The sequence below is a fragment of the Vulpes lagopus genome, chromosome 1 (assembly GCF_018345385.1).
Source record: "Vulpes lagopus strain Blue_001 chromosome 1, ASM1834538v1, whole genome shotgun sequence".
Taxonomy (NCBI): domain Eukaryota; kingdom Metazoa; phylum Chordata; class Mammalia; order Carnivora; family Canidae; genus Vulpes; species Vulpes lagopus.
Window position 1 is genome coordinate 156953177 of NC_054824.1, and position 24001 is coordinate 156977177.

Consider the following 24001-nt stretch of genomic DNA (forward strand, 5'->3'; position numbering starts at 1 on the left):
CCTTCAGCAAAGGGTGTGATACTGGAGTCCTGGAATCAAGTCCCACATGGGGCTCCCAGAAGGAAGCCTGCTTCTCTCTGCCTATGTCTCTGCCTCTCTCTGTGTGTCTCTCATGAATAAATAAATAAAATCTTTTTTTTAAAAAAAAGCATTTCATTGTTTTCCTCTAACATGTCACTGATCCTATAGTTACCTCTTCAACATACAAAATTGAAATCTAGATGAGAGTTCATGAAGTTTTCCTATCATCCTTATGCAATTTCTCCCTTAAAAAGTCGAGGCGGAGAGAAATATTAACATGTGCATCACCACCAAAGGGAGTTTTTTGTTATTGTTTTGTTACATCTTGTGTTTTTATAAAGAAACTATTCTCCCACAAAGATTTATCTCTTAATGCCTTCATGAAATATTTACTTGGTGCCTACCTTGAATCAGGCACTAATCCAAGAACTAGGAAGTACAAATTCAGATGGAACTCAGCTGGTGCTTTTCAGATACTGTCATGAGGGAGGAACTGACATTTGAGAAAATGAGTTTAGCAAAGATTTAAGCCCTGGGAGACACTCCTCCACAGGTGTCCAGACTCCTAGCATGTCTTACTGGGTATCAAGAACACAAAGCCCCAACTGCCCTTTATCCTAGCCTGTTCTCAGAGTTGTTTACAGTGAGCAACTTTTGAGGGATGAGGTCACATTTCTCTTCAGTACAGAGAGCAGTCTTGTGTATGGTTGCTAATGAAACAGTGGATAACCCAAGTTCAAAGCTCCTCAGCTTTGATGCAAACTATGTATACAACATACATGTGGATCCATATCATAGTATTCCCACAGGACATGGAGGCAAGAAGAAGCATCATAAGCATGATGCTCATGCTGCCTGCTGTACCATAATAAAGTCTTTTATCTCTGACCCAGATGTCCCACATCTTCCGCCTAGCATACATGAGAGTAAAAGACTAACTTACTAGCTTTTAAGTTGAGCAAAATATAAGACTTGATAGTAATATTAATAGAGATGTATGAGGTACTATAAAAAATTAAGGAAGCAGTTAAGTTTTCTTGGGCATCTTTATCATGGGGAGTTTGATGCCAAATTTATCAAGCAGTAGCAGCGTAGAGACATCAACAATTTTTAATCTCACTAAAACTATTCAGTCATTTCTCCAGAATTGCCTGCTATGAGAACATTCTTGATATACACAGAAATAAGACAATTAACTACTTACAAAGGGTCAAGACCTCAGTTCCACTAAATAATAGTATCACTAGTATTACTGCTACTAACAATAATAGCTAACATAGTCTGTGTCATATGGGGCAGTTGCATTTTTGGCTCTGGGAGAAAAGGAACAGTGAATGGATAGCAGTAGATAGTCAATACAGCTTTTATAAGTCTAATCTCTAGGAACCTTAACAAAATACCTTCACTTTTACCACAATAATGACATATATTTAATTTGAATTTTCCCCCATGTAAGGTATTTCAGTTTACATATATTCTAGAAAGCCAGGAGGCTTATGTTTCAAAGCACAGAATCTAGAGCCAGACTGCATGGAACTGCACTACTTACTAGGTGTATGACTCTGGACAATTTTCTCTGCACTTCATTTTCTTCATCTGTGAAATGGAGATTTTAACCATCTATATCATAAAGTTGCTATGAAGGTTCTGTGAGTTTAATATATGTAAAGTGTTTTTGAAAAACCCCAGCACATAGTGGGTTTATATAAATAAATAACGGGGCAGGTACAATCTCACAATTCCTATTTGCTTAGACTTCAATCATTATTGATTAATCTAATAACCTGGTATCATACTGTTTTCTCATTCTAATAAGATTACTATTCTATTCTTTGCCACTCACTGAGATGTTTTTATTATAAACAATGACATGAAACATAAAAGATGATTTAAGAAAGAAGAAGGACTAGACTTTATGTACCTGAAAATTATCAACAAATTACCTTGAAAGCATCATCATTTTGAGTTTGGTTATAGTAAATCCGGCTTTGTTTATCATTTCAATTATTTCTCCAGCTTTTGATACTGCGTCTGGTTTAATCAGAGCTAATGTTCTGTAAGAATATAAAGAATAAGTTTGAAAATAAAATAGTTCAGTTTTTACTTATAATTCCCAAGCAGTGGCAATTCCCTTAACAATCATCCTAGATCATCAAACATCAAAATGAATCATAAAAATAAGTATATTAAAGGTCTCTGAAATATTTATACAAAGTAAGCTTACTATTTTCCTCAGGAAAATAAAAATTATATACCCAACCTAAAAATAATAATAAAAGCTGAAAGTGAAAAAAAAGTTAAAATTGTCACGTTTAATACGCCCAAATTAGTGTAGGGAAGGAAAAATACTTCCTTTACCTCTTAAGTGGTTCCAGCTGCACTAAGAATTAAACATACAGGAGACAGATTAACAGGAGAAAAATCCAAAGTTTTATTACGTGTGCATGGAGTCCCAAAAATGAAATTGAGACCCAAATAAATGACCAAAACTGGCAGTTTTTATACTTCTTAGACAGGGAGACAATAAATTTGTGAGGGATTGACAGGATAAAAAAAAAAACAGATGTAGAGAGCCTGGCTGGCTCAGTCGGTAGAGCCTGTGACTCTTTGTCTCAAAACTGTGAGGTAAGCCCCACATTAGGTATAGAGATTTCTTTAAAATAAAATATTTTTCTAAAAAACAGATGTTTAGGAGCTTTAATTAGTAAAGAATTCTAAACAGAATTTGGACAGAAGTAGCAGATTAGAAAGTAACAAGGTTTGCTTCTAAAGCTAGGTAGGCTTTAAGGTTCCTCTCTCTTATGATGTCTTTTTACTTCTTACTACAGAGAGAGTACCTTTTACATGGGAGATTCATTTCCTATGTTCAGGGGGACAGAAGAGAGTCTGAGTGCCCTCCCGCGGGCGGTTTCTTTAGTAACTCTTATTTTAAATAATCAATACATCAAAGTGGCACATTTTTTTTGTATATGTTTTTATTGGAGTTCGATTTGCCAACATATAGCATAACAGCCAGTGCTCATCCCTTCAAGTGCCCCCTTCAGTGCCTGTCACCCAGTCATTTCATCCCCACTCCCACCTCCCCTTCCACTACCCCTTGTCATTTTCCAGAGTTAGAAGTCTCTCATGTCCTGTCACCCTGATATTTCCCACTCATTTTCTCTCATTCCCCTTTATTCCCTTTCACTATTTTTTACATTCCCCAAATGAATGAGACCATATAATGTTTGTCCTTCTCCGACGGACTTATTACTTCACTCAGCATAATACCCTCCAGTTCCATCCAAAGTGGCACATTTTGAAGGCACCCTGCTCTTGGTCCCCATATTAAAAAACAGCAGTCTTTAAAATTTCTATTTCTTAGAACACATTTTATAAAAGAGGACAAATCTTTAAAAAGTTGCATTTAATATATTATGAATTTGATTTTTGGTCTCTTTGACTTTAACAAATGTATGCTATGCAGTGCATCACTGATTTGGAAATAATTATAAATTCTTCTTTAAACACTCAAGCATAGCACAAGGGATGCACATAGAACCAAATGTCTTCTTACCTGGCAACATATACAGATGGTGAGTATCATGCTAACTTTTAAAATCACACTTTCCTCTAAGAGGATACACAGGAGCAAAGCACTATCCCCACCATGAAGCCCCAGAATTAGTAGATTTTTGGTGATGGAGATCACCTGAATGCCCTCATTCTACTGATGTAGTAACTAGGCCCAAAGAGCTAACATGCCAAAAGTCACACAGCGGGTCAGTCACGCCTTCAGGATAGAACACTCCCCTCACAAGACATCCAGGTCTGCACTCTTTCCACACCATGAATAATGTCACACTGAGTATTATCAAAAGGGAGCATAATCACAAAACCCTCAAGGGTAATATTTGCAAATGCAAGATAAAAATCAGATCAGTTGGAGAAATTCAGTTTATAGAACATGCAAAATTATGATAAAGAACTCCTGTCATTTTCCCTTCTTTATTCCCAGTTGTTCTGACACACTAGCATTAATTCGAGGACTCCATCTAAGAAGCATAGCTGGCTTTTTTCCTCTATGAGAACAGGCTTGACTGAAGATGTAACAAAAATATAATTCAAATACCTTTACTTACCACTGGATGTGACAGCTGACTGGCTTTTAAAACTTTTAAATAACAAAAATTGTTCATCTCAGTTTGTTTATTACAAGCTACGCCAGACAATCCTTTCCTTTATTTTGAAGCAAATTAGTAACTGACAGTATTTTATATTGTATAGCTTCATTGAAGACAGAATTAAAACTCTTCACTTTTTAACTCTCATTATAACACATTATACTCATATTATAAACCAAATTAACCCATAAATTGTTTATGCTAAACTCTGGAAGAAACTCTGTGAACCACAGCTCTTAAAGAAAATATAAAACACAGCAGCAGTCATCAATTTCTATGAACAAGAACCAATGTGGAAAACACAAAACTGACGAAACAATTTAAAATACAATTTCATTTTCTCTTGAAATGCTGACAGGAGGCAAAGGGCTGATTACTCTAAATAAATTTGCCTATCATGTCCTCACTGCTTAATTGTTCAATAGATAATAATTAAAGTTTATTCTATACACAAAATAAGACAGGCATGAAGAATCATGTGTGTCATTTAAAAGTGAAGACAGCACACAAAGAAACAATAGGACCACAGAAATACATTCATAGCGCCACTGTTCTCTATTGCTGTATAACAAATTACAACAGCACACCAACCTGCCAACAGGGTTAACGTGGGCCAAGTTTCTGCACTCCTTGTTTGCTGACCTAAGTCCCTTGGCTGTAGCAGGTCTAACCTACTTTCCCAGAGATTTGCAGATCGCTGGCCTTGAAAAGTGAAGGACCAGACTTTCCCAGAAGATAAGGCCTTACCACATTTGAAAACAGCTGCCACTGATGCCAGCAAGTCTGTTCATGTTGACACAGCTAACCACTTGGACACCCTGCAGGTTCTCCATGTCACCTCTACCATTTCCTGTGCCTTCCCCTTTAAGACCCCGTGGCTTCACCGGGACAGAGAAGATGGGCTTTGAGAATTAGTCCACCATCTTTTCAGATTGTCAGCTTCCTAAATAAAGCAACCTTTTTTTTCCCACCATCCCTTGCCTCTGAAGCATTGATTTTTGAGTGGTGAGTGGCCAAACTTGATTTGGGAACCTGTTCTCTATCCAGGAACAAAACCACCCTAAAATGTAGTGGCTCAAAACAACAATTTCTCAAGATTCTGTAGGTGACTGGGCAGTGGTTTCACTAGGGATCATTCACACAGCTGTATGTGGCTAGCAGGTCAGGTGGACAGCAAGGCTTCTTTTTCCTCATGGGCTTTCATTCTTAGGAGGCCACAACAGTTTTCTTCATATATAGCCACATAAAGTCCAATGTGCAACCATTTATCAAGCATCCTCTTGAGACATATTTGCTGGTTCCCTTTGGCCAATGCAAGTCACATGGTCAAGTCCAGAGTCAAAATGAGAAAGGACTAGACAAGGACATGGATACCAGGAGGTGTGATTCACTGGGGCCCCTGCTGTGAGGATCTGCCTCTTAGTGATCCTCTCACCAGGCATAGAGCATGAACTGTAGGATTCAGCAGGAGATGCTCTCAAAAGAAAAGAAAAAATATAAAAATGTTATTTTACATTAGAACTTCTTAGCAATGGAGAGTTGAGAAAACAGTTTGGCCAGCCTTTGCCAAAATCAGAACACAGAATTATGAAAAATAACAGTTTTCACAGAGCCATGCAAAAAATATGTTCTCCATACACCAACAGTCTCTGGGCAAAAATTGCAGCAAATATGTCCAGGATAAAGATGCTGTATAACAAACATCCTAGACAGCCCAGTGCTATAGACTTTTTGAATGCTATCCACCTAAAGGAATAGATTTGTAAACTTTATATTAATTTATGTAAATATTTCAAAAGTTATGCATATCAGCCTTAAGCATATGAAAACCCATTCTAAAACATCAACCCAAAGCCAAGTTTGTGGTTTCTTTTATGTTTTCTTTGCAAGTGTAAAGCATGTGTTTGCCCCATGGATAAAGGAAAATAGTCTCAGATAAGGCACCTGTAGTTCAGAGGAAACCATTCTGAGCCAGAGCTTTGGATTGGTAACAATGGCAAAGTTATTCAGAGCAGTTCTTCCACTGAAAACTACAAACAGTGGATAAGATATTTTTAAAATACTCTTTAAAGCAAAAATAAATTGACTAGACACTAAACAATTATGAGTACAAAAGTGAAGGAAAAATGGAGTCTCAGAAAAATGAGAATGATAGTTGCATCTTAACCTTGCCAGCGTTGCCTTTGTCTGGCTAATCTGAACTTTAATCTGTACCACATCATGGGGGAAAGGGAAACAAAACCCAACAGAGGATTCTCCCTATAATAACTTGGGACCAAAAGCGACACCCTCAGGGTGAATCAGAAAGAACCACGCCTTGCATAGTCTGGCAGCATAAGGTCACATCACTTACGTAGTCTGGGAACTTCCAATTTTGCCCTTGGGTAACTATCATCCAGATTGCTAATGCCTCCAGACAAGACTCAGAAGCAAACACAATTCCACCCTAGAAGGGAACTTCCATCCTATACTTCAAATAATTCATATATAAACATACAACACGCAAATATCACACACGTATATACATCCACATACATCCAGACATGCGACAATCATCACCACACAAAGATAACCACACACACATAACACACACAGTGAAAAGGACCAACATAAGGGAGAACCAGAAGACACAGAACAGAGAGAACCACAAATAGTTCAGCTATTGGAATTGTCAGATGTAGAATGTAAAATGACCATGCAAACTATGGTTAAAGGGAGGAATGGAAGGCAAGCTGCAAACATCATCAGGCAACAAAAAGTCGAAACCATCAACAATGGATACTTAGATTTGAAAAAGAATCTATTACAATAGCTAGTGATAAAAATACAAAAATGAAAATAAGAACCAAATGGTTTGACAGAAGACTAGATGAAAATGATGAAAAAATTTTAAATAAATTCAGAATGAAGCACAGTGAACAAAATAACAAGACATAGATAACAAAGTAGTTTCAAGAATGTAAGCAAAATAAGGACACTTTCAGCTGAAAGAGTTCTCTATCAGTGGACACACTCTAAGGGAAATTCTAATTTAAGCAAAAGTAAAATAATACCAAACAGAATGTCTGAGATAAAAAATAATAATACTAAAAGCCCAAGAGTAGTGAAGTCTAATTGTTAATTGATTATATAGAACAATAATAATGAGTCATTAGGTTAAAAAAAAAAAAAAAAAGACCAGAAAAAAATATACCACAAAATTGGCATGTATTCAACAAGGCAGAAAATTGAGCTAAACTGTTCTGGGATTCATATACTTTCAAGAAGGAAGATACTAATATTGGTAAACTCTAGGCTTTGATAAGTTAAATACACAGCTGTAGTTTCTAGGGTAAGAACTAAAAATATAAAAAAAAAAGAATATACACCTTTCAAACAAATATAAAATTGATTGAAACATCCTCAATTAATCCAAAATAAGTCAGAAAAGGACCAAAAATAATAAGAACAAAACACACAGGAGAAAAAGCACAAAATCAGAGGGCAGAGTTAAACCCAACTATATTGTATGTGCATTAGTGTAAGTGCTCTATAATAAAAAGACAAAGATTATAAAACTGGATTTCTTTTTTTTAATCATTCAATAAGTATATCACACTGAATTAAAAAAATAAATATGTTATTTAGAAAAGGCACATTTAGAATAGGACACTGAAAGTTTGAAGGTAAAAAGAATGGAAAAAGGCACACCATGTAAACATTAACTAAAATAAAGCCAGTGTAGCTATACTGCTATCAGACAAAGCAGACTTTAAGGCAAAATGCATTGCTAGAGATAAGAATGATATGATTCTTATAAGAATAATAAATGATTCAACCTACCAAGAAGATAATAACAATTTTAAATCACCTAGTAACATACCCTCAAAATTATAACATAAAAATTATAACATAAAAATTAACATAACTACAAGGAGAACAGACAAATGACAAATGTAGCAGGACATTTTAATCAAAACTTGGTAATTGATAAAATAAGCTGACATATTAGCAAATATGTGAAAGATCTGAACAACATAATTCACAAACTTGACCTAATGGACACATATAAAATGACAAAAAACAACTATGGATTAAACATTCCTTCCAAACACACTAAGTTAACTGACTATGTACTAGGCTAGAAGCAAATTTCAACCAATTTGAAAGACACAAAAAATCATGCGTGGTGTATTTTCTAGACACAATTCAGCTAAAGTTCAATACAAAAAGGGAATAAAAAAATCTTCATATGTTTAGAAATTAATAAACATAGTTCTAAATAACTACTGAATCAAAGACAACTCATGAAAATTGGGAAATATTTCAAAGCAAAATTTTCAAATTTCACATTAAAAAGTAGAATGTGGTTTTAAGCAGTATTTAGAGGGAAGTTTATACTCTTATTTGCATATATTTAAAATACTGAGAATTAATAGAACATATAATACTCAAACCAGTAACAGCAGAAAAGAGGAACAAAGAAAACTTGAAAGCAACTATCAACTTCGAATTGTATACAAAGCAAAAGTATCATTAAGGAAAGAAGGTGGAGTGCCTGGGTGGCTCAGCGGTTGAGCATCTGCCTTTGGTTCGGGTCATGATCCTGGGGTCCTAGGATCAAGTCCTGCATCGGGCTCCCTGCAGAGAGCCTGCTTCTCCCTCTGCCTATGTCTCTGCCTCTCTCTCTCCTTCAGCCTTCTCTCCAAAGAAGGAGAAGGAGAAGGAGAAGGGGGAGGGGGAGGGGGAGGGGGAGGAGGAGGGGGAGGAGGAGGAGGAGGAGGGGGAAGGAAGGAAAGGAAGGAAAGGAAGGAAAGGAAGGAAAGGAAGGGAGGGAAGGGAAGGAAGGGAGGAGGGAAGGAAGGAAGGAAGGAAGGAAGGAAGGAAGGAAGGAAGGAAGGAAGGAAGGAAGGAAGGAAGGAAGGAAGAGAAAGAAGGATGGATGGATGAAAGGGGCACCTGGGTTAGCTCAGTCAGTGAAGCATCTGCCTTCAGCTCAGGTGATGATCTCAGGGTTCCACAGGGGGCTCCCTGCTCAGTGGGGAGTCTGCTTCTCCCTCTCCTTCTGCCCCTCTTTCCCCCTCCCCACTTGTGTTCTCTGCTATCTCTCAAATAAATATTTTTTTAAAAAAGAAAGAAGGTGAAGTAAAAAAAACATACTTTAAAAAAAGGGATGGTTTACTACCAAGAAATGAAGGATAAATTCCAGAAGAAAAATGATTTCAAAAAGACAGTTTGATATTCAAGAATTGGTAACAAATGTGTAGGTAAATCCAAGCATACATCACTGGTACAAAAAAAAAAAAAAAAAAGACTACTATGCAGGCAAAAACCAAATGCCCAAAAAAACAATGAAACTATATAAATTGGAAGAAGGAAGATTAGAGCTAAAGTGTTTTAAAACTCTTTTTTAAGGCTACAAAACGGTCAAGATATTACAAAATCCTGTGAAATGTAAGTTAATTACATATGAAAAAGCTTCACAGCTAACCACTAAAGAAATAGTATAGAATTATGTAAACTCAAAACCAATAGAGAATACAGTAGGTAGAACAACAGCCATCCAAAAATGTCCATGTCCTAATCTGTAGAACCTATGAACATATTACCTTACATGGCAAAGAGACTTTGCAGATTTTATTAAACTTATAGGCCTTGAGATATGGAAATTACTCTGGATCATTCCTGTGGGCCCAGTCTACTCACATAAGTCCTTAAAATCAGAGACTCTTTCCTGGCTACAGAGAACCAGAGAGATGTCAGTGTGAGGTCTCAGCCTACCATGGCTAGCTTTAAGAGGAAAGAGACCACAGCCAGGGAATGTGGCTGACCTCCAGAGTCTCCCATAGAGCCTCTACAAAGGAATGCAACCTTCCCAACACCCAGATCTTAGCCTAATGAGACCTGTGTTAAACCTTTGATCTACAGAACTATAAGATAATAAGTTTCTATTGTTTAAGCAACTGTAATTTGTTATGGCTTCGACAAAACTTTAGAGGGAAAAAAAACTGAACAGGGGAAAAACACCTCAACTAATAAAAAAGAAAGAAGAAAGAAAAAATAGGAAAGCACAAAAGTAAAAATATGTACAAAAATACCAAAAACACAACATACGGAAATGTACTTGCACTAATCTTACTGTTGAAAGTAAGGAGGTTTTCGACTGAATTTTTCTTTTAAAAAATGCTATATACCTACCCACATAACATAACATGACTGCAAGAAAAAAGGTGGCAAAAAAGACATTAATTAACCCAACAATTTATCAACTATTCCAAGATACCCAAGGCTGGAGGAAGCCTTGGAAAGATAGCCAAGGCTGGGGCTGAAAAGAAAATTCAACTCTAATCTATTAACTAAGAGCCCTCTGACTGAGAATTATAAATAAGAAGGCAGAATTTGACTTCATTTTAACAGAAAAAGAAATCTTAACTTCCCCCTGGGAATTTAATAATGAGAAGGCAATTTTCATGGCATTATTTGGGGTACAGTTATGCTGTTGTTGCGGCTATCATATAATCAATAGTAAGTAGTAAGTCATCTTAACCAATGAGACCATAGTTATGTGAAGATGAGCAGAAGATTAGAGGGTGAATTTTTAGCAAGGCCTTGGTAATTGAACTACATTATTTAATGCAATTCAGTGCCTTTTAGGAGTCAAAACTCAGCTGTTCACTAGAATGATGTGTAAAATAATGGGAATTTGTACCAAGGGAGTAGTTTTCCAAGGTGAGAGCAGACTTGAATTGATATTCTGCTGGTCCTCTCCTCTGAGAAGTAGCCTTGGTCTGCTCAAAACTGTTAGGCCAACTGGCTTTAAGAAGTAAAACTCCATGAAGGGGAATATGTGTGTGTATCCTTGCTCCTCATAAGTAATAAGTGACTTCTACTCCATTCCCAAGAGATGCTCCCTCTCTCCACTCTCTTCAGTTGCTCTACCCTATCTTCATCTCCATGATGTAGGCTACATTTAAGGGTTTCTGATCATATGTGGCCCTGCCCCCTTTTCTCTCAGACCTGCAGGCCCTCAGGCAGGACATAAACTACAGTTGTCTTCCAGCTTCCACATGGTTAGCACAATCACCTATAGAGAAGCTTCTCTCTGGCGCTTTGTCTCTGATGCTCCGTGGGCTGTGAGGCAGGCACAGACCCTGGGCATCTCTGAAGGTTTGCTCTGCAGACCCATCTCTCCCTCAGCCAGGCCCCTTGGTCAGGACTGGAGAAGGAGTAAGATCAGGGATGGATGGGAGAAGTAGGAAGATGAAGAAAACCTCAACTACTTTCAGATGTCGGTCATCATGGACAGCCTAGATAAAACCTATACTTTATTTTGATCTTCATCTGGCTCCAATGTCAGGGCTCCATCTGTTAATGCTCTGGAGACTAATCGATCTCAAGAGATCACAAGAAATTTGTACTATGTGTATTCACATTTAAACAAAAGAACCATAAAGTAACAATTCATTGCTACCTAAAATTAAAATCGTATCAACTATACTTCAATTAAAATTAATTAAATTAAAATCAATTACGCTGATACACTGACAACTAAAAACCTTTATTTGATGGAAGGAACTTTAAAAAGAGAATGATTTTAAATTAGCTAAGAGTAAATTGTATGTTAAATGCTCTTACCACAAAAAAAGTCAAATTAGAAGATAATAAAGGGAGCAGGAGAAAACTTTTGGAGGTGATAGACAGACCTATATTCCTTCATTGTGATAATGGCTTGGTGGGTATATATCTATCTCCAAAGTCATTAGGTTGTATGCATTAAATAGCTACAGCTTTTTAATGTCAATTATATCTCAAAAAAGATTTAAAGAAAGAAGCAGGTAGAAATGTGAATCAAATGTCATATGTCTATAGTCTAAGGGAACTGGAAAGCCAAGGCTGGAGCCCCTGGGTGGCTCAGTGGTTGAGCATCGGCCTTTGGCTCAGGTCATGATCCCAGGGTCCTGAGATCGAGTCCTGCATCAGGTTCCCTGCAGGGAGTCTGCTTCTCCCTCTGTCTATGTCTCTGACTCTTTCTGTGTTTCTCATGAATAAATAAATAAAATCTTCTTTTAAAAAGCAAGCAAGCAAACAAGCCAGCTAGCCAGCCAGCCTGCCGAGGCTGGTTTGAGAGCTGAATTGAATTATACTGAATTATCTGCATAGCTGCCTCAAAATTAGCTGATGGGCATGAAAGAGATCAATTTTACATTTCCCTCCTACTATTTCTTTTTGGTGTAAAGAAAGGAGTTGAGTATGAGGAATATAACAGGGATATAATGAGCACATAAATTATCCTTGATACCATACACACTGAGAAGGAAGATGAGTTATAATTATTACATAAAGGTTATTTCTACAGGATCATGATAGACATACATGTATTTCCTCATAGGCTTGCTTACTTTTTTGGTCATTTAAATGAAACAGTACATTTTTTTAAACTCTTGAATTCTGAAGAAGTTTATTTAAATCAGCCAAATGTTTGCTGGATTTACTAGCCCACATGCAGTTAAGGAAGACTCACAAGAGAAAATGGTGAAAAAACAAACAAGAGAAAATGGTGGAACAGTTTAAGTCAATAAAAATATAACACTGCATATGTTTTCATTAATTATACTTATAAAATTCAAATATTTAAAATCTGTCTTCACATCCTTCAGTTCCTCCTCTTTTGAAATCAGTCCCATTCAACAGTATTTACCAACATATTAATTAGAAGCTTAATAGAAAGAGAATGACTTTGAGTCAAATGAAACAAGGTTTACTGGTTCCCTTGACTTTCTAGCTCTGTGACTGTGGCCAAGTTACTTAACTGTTCTATAACATAGAATAATGACATTCACTTTAGACAAATAAAATTAATATATTGGGTGCCTGGATGAATCAGTTGGTTAAGCATTCGACTCCTTAGAGTCGGCTTAGATTGTGATCTCAGGGTCATGAGGTTGGGCTCCACATTCAGCAAGGAGTCTGCTTGAGAGTCTCTCTGCCTCTGCTTCAACTCATCTCCCCCTCCCTCCTCACTGCTTGCTTATTCACACACACTCTCTCTCTCAAAATAAATAAATAAATAGAATTAATATACATACAAATTATAATTGCTACAGGCATTATTGTCTTATTTTGATTGGGTCATACTATCAACTTTGTCTCCCTAATTCATTTACTTTTTCTAGTTTAAATGAAAACTTAAAGTAGTCTTGAACTGAGGCTCATATGAAAAGTGCCTATCACACGCTTGGCATACAGCATGAGCTCAAAAAAATCAAAGCTATAAAGATTGATTACTTGCAAGTAAAGGAATTAGATGTTTCCTTAATCCTATAAACTTTCACCAGCTCTCATAACAATGAGAGACTTCTATTTATCTAACATTCAAATTTGTTTTTCCCATTTCAGAGTTATTCTAGGAATGGCCTTTTTTTTTTTTAAGATTTTATTTTATTTATTCATGAGAGGCACAGAGAGAGAAAGAGCAGAGACACAGGCAGAGGGAGAAGCAGGCTCCATGCAGGGAGCCCAACATGGGACTCAATCCAGGGTCTCCAGGATCACACTCCGGGCTGAAGGCGGCACTAAACACTGGGCCACTGGGGCTGCCCTGGCCTTTTTTTTTAATTTAATGAGGCATTCACCACCCCTCTGATCCATCAGAGAGGTGTACTAATATCCACAATGAGCACCAAACCACCTTGAGAATTCTAAAGGGCTTGTGAAAGGGCCACAAGGGGCTTGAAAGAAGTCACAGAAAAAATATTACTTATTGGAGTTACACAAATGTTATATAATCAGCTAGTTATTCTGGTGGTAGATCTCAAAAGATAGTTAAACAGATTTTTTTTTTCCTATCAAATTAAATGGTATATGGAGCTTTTTATATAGATAGGCTTACCTTCCACTGTGTTCCCTACTTTTAATTTTACAATAATTACTCCACAATGCAAAGAATCTCCTAAAACAATACAATATGTATGGCAAAGAAACTGAAGCCAACAAAGATGACAAAAGAACTGAAATTTCTATTTAAATGCAGTCATTCTAGCCTCAAAAGGTTGCAAACTCATAAATGTAGAGATTGAAAATTAAAAAGCCACCTTAGTAATACTGAAAATTGACATTCAGAAGAAAAACATTAGTAAAAAGCAATTGTTTTCAGTATAGCCTGATTTTCAGCAGCATCTCCAACATTTTTGGTCTCTCTTCTAAATCAGAACTGAGGAAAAGTCAGGATGACAAATGCAGCTCTGACAAACAATATAGAGAGAAGACTAAAGAGATACTCTGAAAGGCACCAACCTGCAGTATCTCTGCATCATAGGGGAGTCCACATGCACATGCAGCAGAAGGGAAGAGAGGAGCTGGGGAGGCCAGCCAGCCAAAGCTCCTCCTCCAGACTATTTTCAATGAAGTAAACTCATTCATTCATTCAACAAGTCTTTGTGAGGCATTCTTTGTGAATAATTTACTGTTTGGGGCATCACAATGATGGTCTTTAGAGATACAGTTGTGAACAAGACAGACAAGTTTCTATGTCTCACAATTATGTTACTTTTTTGTTGTTTTTGTAACACTCTTCACTTGATCAGTCACTATTTATCAGATATATATTACATCTGTGTATAAAGCTCAAGAATAGACAACATTCATTACAATCTATACAAAAATATTTTTTATACAAAAATATCTTTGTCAACTAGATCAAAGGTCATCATTTGTAAACAGGGAGGAAAGGTTTTTAAAAGGCAAGACTAGATATTAAGTTTTAAATTGTTACTCATCGATTCACTCAGGTAACACAGGTAAGGTCCTTGTAACGTGTAAGGAGATGTGCCAGGTGCCAGAAGACATGCTAACGAACTGAAGCCAAAAGAATGCAAGCATTTTCCAGGTCCTCTCATTCTCCTATGATTAAATCTTCCCATTCTTAATTCACACTGAACTGTGGGCTTCATCCTGCCTTTCCTCTTGCCCATCAGCAAACTACTTAACATCTCCTCCAACCCTCAATCCTCCCACCTACAAAGTGGAGCTAATCATAATAGCTCCTTTTTTATTAGGTTGTCACAGGACTCAAATAACCCATACAGATAATTTTAACATTATGCTTGATAGAATGATAGCTAGCCATCACTGAGTGCTTACCATTTTTACTATTACTCTACTTCTATTTATCTCGCATATTTCTTCCTCTTCATACTTACTGTTACCATCCTAATTCAGGCTATTTTACTAAATCAAAGTTAAAAAAAAAATTTTAACCACCAAACCAGTCATGCAGAACAATGGGCTCTTCCCACAACATGACATACAACTTTCTGCCTTTTAACCTCTGCTTACACTTATCCCTCTGACCAGCATTTCCTACTCTTGATCTAAGTGGGCAAAATCCAATTCATCTTTCAGGATCAGCTCTAATACTTTCAGAGCCTTCCTTGCTCTTCCACAAGAAATTACTTTTTTTCTGTTTCCACTGAGATTATGGACTATTTTCCCCCCATAAGCCAGGTTTATCCTATACACCAATACTTCTTATATTCAAACATTCTCAGTTCCCAGTTAAATGCACGTATGAAGAAAGATGCAGGCATTTGGGCACCTGGGTGGCTCAGTGGTTGAGTATCTGCCTTTGGCTCAGGTTGTGATCCCAAAGTCCTGGGATCAAGTCTTGCATCAGGCTCCCTGTGGGGATCCTACTTCTCCCTCTGCCTGTGTCTCTGCCTTTATCTGTGTGTTTCTAAGAGATAAATAAGTAAAATCTTAAAAAAAAAAAAGATGTGGGTATATAATTTTTTTTCCTTCAGAAAAATAATCATTGCTGAAGACTATGGCATCACTTTGTTATCTGAGTGAAGAGCAACTACTGAATCTACTCTTCAAAATCCTAAAAATGTTATAACACCGAACTGGGTCACTGACTTAGAAAAGTATCTATGCTGTAAAAACACAAGATAGAAACAAGAAATTAGAATTTTGTACCTAGATATATATAACGCTTTAAGAATGAAGAAAAGATTTTCTTACTTTTCTTTCCTACTGCCCAGTTGGCGAGCGGTATATTGATCCCCATAATCAATTAGCACCAGTTGTCGAGAAAAGACATTCACTTTGTTGCCTATAAATAAATCTTCCAAGTGAAGATCATCATATTTAGTTCGCTTTAAAAAGGTGCGATGATTCTTTACATCATGCTAGAACCAAAAACAATAGCACAATAAGACAAATAATTGTCAATAGAGAATGTTAATCAGTATAAATTAGAAATGATTCTTAATTTTGCTTTATTAAACATAGCTTACATTGTTTTGTTTTTGCTACAAATACAAATCATAATTTCTTTTATAACCTCCGTATTTCCTAGTTGAATCCAGTAATAACATAAAAACTTATTACAAATTTAATACTTTAAAAATGAATAGAAAATCTGTTTATTGCTAAATTATTTCAGCAAATTAGTGCTTGTGAAATCCCAGAAAAATTCCAAATTTCTGCTTTCTTGCTTACACAAAATCCCAATACCAAAGAGAGCTACCTGTAAAGCGTTTGCTAATAAAGAGACACAAAGAAATAAGTGGGACTCTCTTAACCTGATCTTCTTCAATTAGACTTGTAGAGATAACAGCTTTCAATAATGGTGACATATTTAGGACCATGATCATCTTTATCTATAACCAGTTATCGACTATTGCTTAATCTAAACATGAATAATCTCACTTCAGTTTTTCAATCCAGAAATATTAATTACTATTTGACATGAAAAACAAAGGTACAACGTTATCTTCCTGTATTGTAATTATAATACCAAAAAAAGAATTCCTATTAAAAAAAATAAAAAATACATTTTTTTTTCAAAAGCAGCTATATAGAAGGCAATCCTATTCCTCTCCCTATACCTTTACTCCCTTTGCTAACTTTTAAGGAAAAAAGGCTTATTTACCATTTCAACAGATCCATCCCCTGGGTAAAATAAAAGCTCGTAACGTCGAAAAAGTGAAGCATTTGGATCATACCACTCTGCAATGAAAACGAACCTTTCACCATGATTCTGCAAAGAAAGAAGAATTTTAACATTAACATATAAAATATAAGCACTCTAGTATAAATCATATAAGTTGAAAGCAAGACCTAACCAAATATTTCTAACAAATAAATCTGTTGCTACTTATTATTCTTTCAACAATACATTACTTATCAACATACCCTCAGAAATATTTCCTTCTCATTTCTCATTAAATATCCTTAGATATCTCAGAGATGACTTATGAACTGCTTAATACTTCACAACATCCAATCACCCGGAGTAAATTAACAGTTTTTAGAACATGGCTGCCTGATTTGTCTACCACAATAATTCAGCCTTCTGAAAGCAAATTTACATACATACAGACAATAAACTGTATGAGAAAAGAATTCTGAAAAGCTAGTCCTCAATTCTATGAAGTTTTAACTTTCCTAAATTTAAGAATCCAGCAGTATTAGAATACTGTCATCATTAAAGTTGATATAAATATTATAGTAAACATCCTTTCTCTCCTTAGTAATTTCACATGATAGTATCTTTTTATAGAAATTGTAGGAGAATGTTAGTCTAAGTCCTCCGAGAAGCAGACACCATGACAGGATTAAACTTGCAAGAATTCTATTCCTATAAAAGAAAATGGGGAGGGATCCAAACAGTAAGACAAATCTGACCCGAAGGAAGGAGAGAAGGGAGCCTTCATCCTGGATTGCTGCACAATCTAAGGAAGGTTCAGCAAGACCAGCAGGCAGCTCTAGAGCCAGCGAGCCCTCAATAGTTTCTTGACTTCCAGGAACCAGACTGCTTTAGCCTCCCCCTGCTCCTTTCACGCACTGGCCAGGAGCAGTCATTGGGAAGCTTGCCTTAAGTGCAAAAGCAGCAGAGGATTTCAGAACACAATAGCTGGAGCCCTTGGTTATTGAAGCTCCCTCTACCTGGAGGTCTGTGAGGTACATTCCTTATGCCTATCACCCAGGATAAAATGAAAAAAATAAGTCAGAATGGCCATCTTTCCTTGATTATTCAGCAGGACTTCTAATCATATATGTTGTTAAAAATATCTTAGCCCCTAAGGTCCTTCATTACAATGAGCAAATGACATATAGAACAAGCATATAAGTAAGAAAGGAATTTAGGAATTTTGTTGCTAATTCTGAATTTAGCACCTGATTCTCTAGTTAGAGTATATGGATAGGTTCCTTTTATGTCAATAATTCACTTATAAATTCTAATGGTAGGATTTGTATGCCTAGTTATGTTTATTATTATACTCATAAACTGTACTGTGGATAGTTTCAACATACTATTTTATTTTTCTCACAGTCATCCAAAAGGACACATTTAAATAATGCTTATTAGTCAAGAGAAAATTAAGGTGAAATAAGAGACATACTATGACATTTGTGAAGGCTTTTCTTCACACATTTTTTTTCACATTCTTACAAATACAGCTTTTTAAGGTTTAGGCTTCACCATGCATTTTAGTATTATAGCCTGTTTTTAATAGAAAATTGAAATATTAGTAGCTTATCAAATTTTTTGCTATCTATATTAAAATATTCATTCAAAGACAGCATTGAAATATTTCCTTCACTAAATAAATAAATAAAAGTATAAAATGGAGGAAAGGTTGATACATCTAATTGAAGGTAAAAGAGTTTGATAGTGAAGTAAATGAAAAACCAATGAAATTTGGCACTTCCATTTATCCAGGTAACCTAACCATGAGACTAACTAATCATGCTCCTTAACTCTGAGTCAGGTAGTAGAATTCACACAATACACAACCCAGAAAAGAAAATAAATGGAGGAACCACAGTTTCTGATTGACCAAGTAGCTTAGAGCAAACTAAGGCAAGAATAATTAGAAAATTGGGATATGAAAAAAACAGTCTGTCTGAGACACTGGAGAGCCTCTAAGATAGTAGCCAGGGTTTGATGATCCCAGGTCTAGAAAGGTAGGAAGCTTCCTAAGGTAGCCCAACATTCTTTGTGCTGCCTTTAGCTGAGTACACGTGTTGAGTCTTAAGTCAAACTGGACAAGAGACTGAAGAGCTTAAGAAGCTGGCAGAGAAAAACTGCCAAGAGGCAGAGAAGCTAGTAGAGCTTGTGACAATGTCACAAGGATATGGAGACAAAAACTGGACCAAGCGGCTGCCAAAGCAGCCAAGGTTTGTGAGATAAAGATCCTGGAGAGAAGGACCTTATAGAGAAGTGAGCTCAAACCTGTGCTTGTTCTGTGGAGCCTCACAGCATGGGGAGAGAAAAATGAGCATCCAAACCCAGTAAAGAGGAGATCTCTGATACATGCTCTAACCTTTTTGTTGTGATTCCTGGAGCATTACACTCTAGAAGCATGGATACACAAAAGGGTAAGCTGACCCTTATAAAGTTTACAAGTTTTGTGTTCACTCAACACAGTCTTTGACCATACTGAGGTGCTTTTTCCCATTCCAGCTCCCAGCATCTCCAAAAACTCAACGTCAGTAATAGACTACCCAATAAACCAAGAAAGACAACCAAGAGAAAAAAAAGACAATAGAAAGAGATTTGTGAATAGCCTACTTATTATTTGAAAAAGGCCTGAAAATAACAAAGGCATAAAAAATATATCAAGGTGAGGAATTTCACCAGAGAGCCAGTTCTATTTTTTTAAGTGAAGTGTAAATTCAAGAACTAAAATTAACTGTAACATAGCATCCTCTAGCAAAAAAAAAAAAAAACAAAAAAACAAAAAAAAACAAAAAAAAAAACCTCCAAAAGGTAAAGGTGAAATAAAGACATTTCCAGATAAGCAAAAAAAGAGCAAATTTATTACCAGGGTACCTGCATTAAAAGAAATGCTAAAGGCAGTTCCAAAGAAAAAAGGAAAATGACAACATATAGTTCAAGGAGTTAAAGGAAGGGCTGAAAAACAGTGGATATATGGGTTAAATCTAAACAAATAATATGCATGCAAAATAATAATGTCTTGTGGGATATAAAATACATAGAATTTGGATGCATGTCAAAAATATATAAAGGGTACAAAAGTTTGACCGTGTTCTTCAAATTATGTGAAGCAAAGAAAATATCTCCTACATCAGTTGCTCAACCTGTTCTCAAATTCCAATGAATATTAGTGAACAAGAATCTCTCTTAAAATAGTAGATAAACAAACCAAGGATGTTCTGTTCAGCTTTTCACCCTCTATTCTGTTAGAACGAATCTTCTCCCTCTCCTACTCCGCAATGGGAAAACATTTCTCAGGATGTTTAATAAATCAGTAACATTCAAACTTTAAGAAATGAATGACAACCATTAATCATGACAATAACAACAATAATTTTTAGAATACCGACTAAGTAGCAAGCTCTTGACATGATCTCATTTCATTCTCACAACAGACAGTGTAGGTAGTGTCCCTATTTCATGGACAAGGATAATAAAATTTGGAAAATTTGAACACGTCCAAGGCTACAGAGCAAAGAAATAAATCAGAACTGCAACCTCAGTCCTTCAGACTCTGAGGTACATGCTTTGTCCCATTAAATAGCACTGCCTATAGAAAAATGACACAAAAGTCACTATTAAAGATAAAAGTATCTATAAAAGTATCTGTTCAATGGGTCTAATCCAATGATGAATGGAGTCATTTAACTACTTCTCCATGTAAAACTAAATAATTCTAGAGGTTTGTGGCCTTTAACAATCAACTAGGAAAAGGGAAATGGATTCTTACAAAAATGCAATAAGAGAATCTCTCACTCCCTGTGACATCAAATACATTTAACAAATATTGCTTTTCAATTTACATCCCAATTCCACAATCCTAAAAAAAAAAAAAAAAAAAAAAAATCGAGTCAATGAGGTGTATTCTTCTAAGATACCATCAGTGTGTGAAATACCAAAACAAAGCAGATGTTATCTAGGAAAATACAGAAATTATATTGTGTTGCCCATAAATTGTTGCTTTAAAATCATTTTTCACTGTGAGCACTAGTTATTCTAATGCACTCATGAGCTCTAAAGAAAAGTAATAAAAGCAATTCCTTTTTTATGATAAAGAGGGGGGGGAGTCAACAGATACCAAAGGTTACATTTTATTGGGAAAGAAATAAGAGTTGTGCTATCTTTAAAAATTCCCTCAGAACAATCACCTAATGAGATATTGAAGGGAGAGTTTATAACACTACATGGCACTCAAATAAATCTCTGACAAATAGGCATCACACACAAAAAGAGAAACTATGACAAGATTTCAAAATGCCTAAGCTCTCTTCAATCAGACCTCTTAGATTCTAACCTAGAGTTTAACAACAGCATCTACATATAAAGAAGAAAAATCCTTCATATTCTCTTGAAAAATTAACCCATTCCTTCATTTATAACGGATTTACCTCAACAAGACTGTTTAAAACTATATAAAAATAATAACAGAATTTCTATTTATGATGAGGAAACTAACTCTAAAACAAGTACTGTTTCTTCTATGAGAAAAGGCCAACTATACCAAGTACAAATTGTATTCAAATGTGATTTAAATTTAACTTTCTGATTCATCTTTGCAGTAGAAACTTTTGGTCACTTCCTAGAGTCAAAGATGTCCAGAGATATAGTGGTGGTACTTCTGGTCTTGACATCAAGAGTGGTGCTTAAAATGTCCCATTCAGGGTAGCCTTCCACCTCACCGCCAGATATATATATATACACACCCACATCCATACACCTCCTAAAACAAAATCATCATTGAAATTGCAAAAAAAAAATTTACTTTTCAGCTAAATTGAGCAAAGTCTAGCAAAGAATATGGTTCATTAAATTAATGTGATTCATTAAAATACTGTCAAAACAAAACCATTTTGTTTGAACCCTTCATTTTATGGATGGAAAAACTGAGGCCTGGTGAATATATATGATTTCCATAAAGTGAGGAAGCTACACTTGCTGTGACCCAGCTATCTCCACAATACCATACTTCTAGGGCCAATCCAAGAGGAGGAAGCTAACTCTGAAGCAGCACAAAACGACATCTCCATTTTCTGGCCACAGATCTGACGAGAATGTCACTGACATGGTCACAGGGACAGTGAAGGTCTTAGCTTCCATTCAGACACAGGCTTATGTACAGTATTCAAAGATCACATAAAGAGGGGCACCTGGGTGGCTCAATGGTTGAGTGTCTGCCTTTGGCTCAGGTTGTGATCCCTGGGTCCTGGGATCGAGTCCTGCAGGGAGCCTGCTTTTCCTTCTGTCTTTGTCTCTGCCTCTCTCTCTGTGTCTCTCATGAAAAAATAAAATCTTAAAAAAAAAATCACACAAAGAGACTTTCTTAAAGTAGCCAAATCATTTTCCTTCTGAACATTTTAAATATAATTTATACATAATAAAAGGATCCCTCACATTCAAGCATATGTTGTTCAATTTTTTTAACTAATCACTAATGCACCATCTACTTCTTTTTTTTTTTTTTTGCCATGTACTTTTTTTAATATTGCAAGCAAATATCTACATGAGGAGGTTCAGGGCACACTACCCTTAAAATCTGGCACCTTTGTATACTGAATATTTTAAGCTGAAGGAGTTTGAGAAAACAGCAGAAGCAGCAAGGTCACTTTGACCTTCTCCCAAGCCTCTTCTCTGAAACAGGTTATAAAACCCTCATGTGGGAGGTACCTTCCCAGAAGAATGAAGCATCCTTACCTCTTAGGACATAGGAAGGGGGAGGAGGGGAATCCCAACAACCAGGTCTTGCTAAGTGTCCTCCAGTTCACCACATTTGACTCGTACTTGTCAGGCTGTCCCATTCCTCCCTGACTGTCCACTCTTCGTTAAGCCTAGCTAAAAATACTCAGGTCTGTTTCTTAAGGTTGGTATTTCTTTCCTAAGGCTCCCATGTCACATAAAATTTAAATAAACCCAAATAAAAAGTGGTTCTGTTCCTACTGCAAAAGATCAGTGCTAAACAACTTAATGAGCATGTTCGTTGCTAAGGAACTTGAGTGATGATGACCCAAATCTTTAATATTCAATTTAAAATCCTATTATAGGTAAGGAATAATTTTCCAGGACACTCAAGAATATGTCAGAAGTAGCTGCTGCTGAGGAGTACGCGGTATGTTGGAGTTGGGAGGAGCTGGAAAGGCTACTTTTTTCTTTTTTTTTTTTTTAAGATTTTATTTATTTATTCATGAGAGATACAGCAAGAAAGAGGCAGAGACACAGGCAGAGGGAGAAGCAGGCTCCATGCAGAAAGCCCGACGTAGGACTCGATCCCAGGTCTCCAGGATCATGCCCTGGGTTGAACGCTAAACCGCTAAGCCACCGGGGCTGCCCGAGGCTACTCTTCAATTTACACTTTTCTTAACTGTTTTACCCTGTTTGATGCTTGTATTTTTTGTTATTGTTTAATGGCAAGAGGGGCAAAATTGTTTTCTAATTTTTAGTTTTCTTTATAGTTTAATTTTAAAATACACTGAAAAACGAGCTGTTTTTTTTTTTTCTCTCTCTCTTTATCTATGTAAGAATTTTAACTATCTAAACACCCAATAAAGATATTACTTGTCAGGAGACCTTTCTTCCTATCATATATCATCTATAATGTTTGGAATTCATCATACTATAAAACCAAAATATGAAGATAAAGAAACAAAAAACAAAACCAACAAGCAAAGGGTATAATGTGAATGTGAAAGAAATATCCCAAGCTTCAGTATAGGCCTATTTGCACACTGAAAAGCATAAGGCAAGGCCATCACACTTTGTACATTATCAGATTACCATCCATCAATTCATTTATTCAATAAACTGAACACTTGCCATGTCCTATGTACTGAGCCAGGTAATC

At 36.1% G+C, this 24001-nt stretch overlaps 1 protein-coding gene across 4 annotated transcripts in view; it reads right to left on the reverse strand.

Annotated features, from left to right (window-relative positions):
- Window positions 1-24001, reverse strand: part of NME7 (NME/NM23 family member 7) — a 259381-nt gene that overhangs the window by 191653 nt on the left and 43727 nt on the right. For 3 of the 4 annotated variants that reach the window (XM_041752542.1, XM_041752568.1, XM_041752552.1), the window contains exons 2-4: window positions 17095-17202; window positions 16182-16348; window positions 1965-2075 (exon numbers count right to left, since the gene is read on the reverse strand). In XM_041752542.1, coding sequence (XP_041608476.1) covers window positions 1965-2075; window positions 16182-16348; window positions 17095-17202 — 386 coding nt within the window. The remainder of the gene's footprint in view (window positions 1-1964; window positions 2076-16181; window positions 16349-17094; window positions 17203-24001) is intronic. The other variant, XM_041752560.1, reaches the window with a different exon arrangement.